The sequence below is a fragment of the Phaseolus vulgaris genome, chromosome 8 (assembly GCF_051622355.1).
Source record: "Phaseolus vulgaris cultivar YP4 chromosome 8, ASM5162235v1, whole genome shotgun sequence".
Classification (NCBI taxonomy): domain Eukaryota; kingdom Viridiplantae; phylum Streptophyta; class Magnoliopsida; order Fabales; family Fabaceae; genus Phaseolus; species Phaseolus vulgaris.
In genome coordinates this window covers 8,412,025-8,414,631 of record NC_143505.1, presented here as the reverse complement: position 1 = coordinate 8,414,631, position 2,607 = coordinate 8,412,025, and the positions used below count along the sequence as shown (strand labels likewise).

General features: G+C 30.3%; 1 protein-coding gene across 1 annotated transcript; it reads left to right on the top strand.

Moving 5' to 3' along the window:
• Nucleotides 1-777: 777 nt before the first annotated feature.
• LOC137824516 (non-specific lipid-transfer protein P3) lies at nt 778-1,818 on the top strand. The gene is made up of 2 exons (XM_068630182.2): nt 778-1,183; nt 1,756-1,818. Exons 1-2 carry the CDS (start codon nt 825-827, stop codon nt 1,763-1,765), a joined length of 369 nt encoding a protein of 122 aa, XP_068486283.1. The 5' UTR covers nt 778-824; the 3' UTR covers nt 1,766-1,818.
• Nucleotides 1,819-2,607: the final 789 nt, after the last annotated feature.

Genomic DNA, 2,607 nt, shown 5'->3' with positions numbered 1-2,607 from the left:
TAATATTTGTATCTTTATAAGTCATAATCTTGAAATAAAAATATTTTGAAAACTCCAAATCTGCATAGAAATCGGTAGAACTTGTATTGTAATAGTTAAAAGTAATTTATGGGATGTTACATAAAATATAACTAAAATAAAATAAAATAGTTTAAAAAAAATAGATTGAAAAATATTCTAATAATGTCTAAAAATATTTAAAATTGTTAAAAATTATAATGCAAATTTTCTTAAGTTTGGAATAGCTTTGTGATATTTTCATTATTAAACATTGCAAATGTTAAATAAAATATAAAATATAAAAAAAATTGAAATATTACAAAAAAAAACTATATGTATAGACACACACCTAGTATTTTTTTTAAAAAAATAGCATTATAAGATTTCAGACTAAAAAATATTGAAATTCAGTATAAAATACGGTGGAAATTATAAAAAATCTATATGTAGAAGATTACAAAATAGAAGATTTAAAGAAAAATAGTGTTACATTTGTTTAATGTCTATATATCAAACTGAAGAAAGTTTTTTCTGATAGTTCATTCATGTGCAAACTGAAGAAAAACATAGAAATAGATTATCCTATATCTAAACAGACAAAATCTGTATTTACAGTTTTTCCTTTCATACACAGGAGAAATTCCAAACATAGGCACAAGAAACATATGAACCACCAACATATCTAAGGTTTCCCGAATTCCTAGTTCCCTCCATGTTCATTAACAAAACCCCTATATATATGTTTGACCTAATAGAAATTCTGAATTGACGAATCCCTTCCCAAACCAGGTTCTGAAAATCGATAATACCATCAGAAGAACACGATGGGAAGCACAGGGAGTGGGAAGGTGAGCAGTTACTGCATGGGTGTGGTGGCGAGCATGATGGTGTTGGGGGTGGCGATGAGCGAGTTAACGTGCTTGGATATGAACCCTGTGATGAAAGCATGCGGTGATTACGCGAAAAATGGAGGAGAAACTGTCCCCTTAGATTGCTGCATGCTGATCATAGAGCTGAGAAACAAGGCAATGTCTACACATAGTCAGCAAACAACTTGCCGTTGCCTTCAAGAGGCTGCTCAGAGTTCCCCTGACCATATCAACCACGAAGCATATTCAAGCCTTCCTTCAAGGTGTGGCGTTACCTTTCCCTACCAATTCAGCCTCACCATGGATTGCGACAGGTACGTAACTCATCACCTATAAAGCTCGGACACTCCTCTTAAATGACGTGTCGGTATTCGATACTCGTATTGGACACCGACACTCGTATGACACATGTAGGACACGTATCTGTGAAGTGTCTAATTCAAAAAGTATTTGGTTAGATTTTTGACAATTCCAGTACAGTTCTAACACAATTTAAAAAAAAACATTAATTTTCTAAAAATTCAAACTTTATTATATAAATTGCTATTGTGATTATAAAAATAAGAAACAAATCCTTGTGAACCAGTCATGAAAAACATCTTTCTGCTTCAAAAAATAATTTAGAACATACTTGTGCACATAAATCTTTATTATCAATTTATATAATTCATAATTATATAATATATAGATTTGTGTCCTACATTTTAAAGATTTTATGGATCTCCGTGTATCAATTTTCGTGTCCGTGTTTGCAGCTAATCACCCTTCTTCCTTTGATATATTCAATTAAATAATGCATATTTTAAATATAGATAATGGGTATATAGAGAGCATTATATATTAGTTTGAAATTCAGTTGTTGATTACCATTTTCAATTTGTTGCAGCCTGCATTAAGCAGCAGCTTGAGGGTTTACTCATGAAAAGGGGTACGCTACGTCATATATGTTGTGCAGATTCATTTAGGTTTTCTTTCAACCAGAGTGGTAAGGAAAACAAAGGAAGGGAAAAAGAATGTAAAGCTAGGTTATATGTAGAGAGAGAAAATGAGTAGAAAATTTGTACATATGATTGATGTGAATGAATTGAAAAAAGAATTGTTATATAAGCAATTTATTTATAGAAATATTCTGTTTCAAAATTGTTAAGATTAATATAATTTTATTTAAAATAAGCATGAAAATGTTAAAATAAACATGACTTACACAAATACTTTTATCTTAAAATTTATAAATATTTAAAATAAATATTTGTGGTTTGGTACCTACAATCTAGAGTTTTTGACCATCATGTTATTTTTTTTGCTTTTTACCAAAATGAGGTCCGTTTAAAAAAAATTACAAATTTAGGCAAGTCATGCCAATTCGGCACGACTTCATATGTACAAATCGTCCCAATTAGACACGACTCTGTCATGTCATACTGAAGTCGTGTCAACTTGGTACGACTTCTGCCTTGTTATACTGAAGTCGTGCCAACTTGGCACGACTTCCGTCCTGTCATACTGAAGTCGTGCCAACTTGGCACGACTTCTGCCATGTCATAATTTTTTTTTTTAATTTTATTATTTATATATTGGGTAGTAAGTTATGTAATGTTAAAAATTAATTTGATACATAATTTTCTAAGAGTGTTAGTTTTAAGGAACAAAAAATTGGATAATCGTGTATTAATCATGTTTGACCGTAATGTAATACAATAATTTGATTATTTGATTAATTAAAAAATGAAGAAAATTG

Coding starts and splice junctions, on each gene's coding strand:
- LOC137824516 (XM_068630182.2), top strand. CDS start 825: ATGGGAAGCACAGGGAGTGGGAAGGTGAGCAGTTACTGCATGGGTGTG.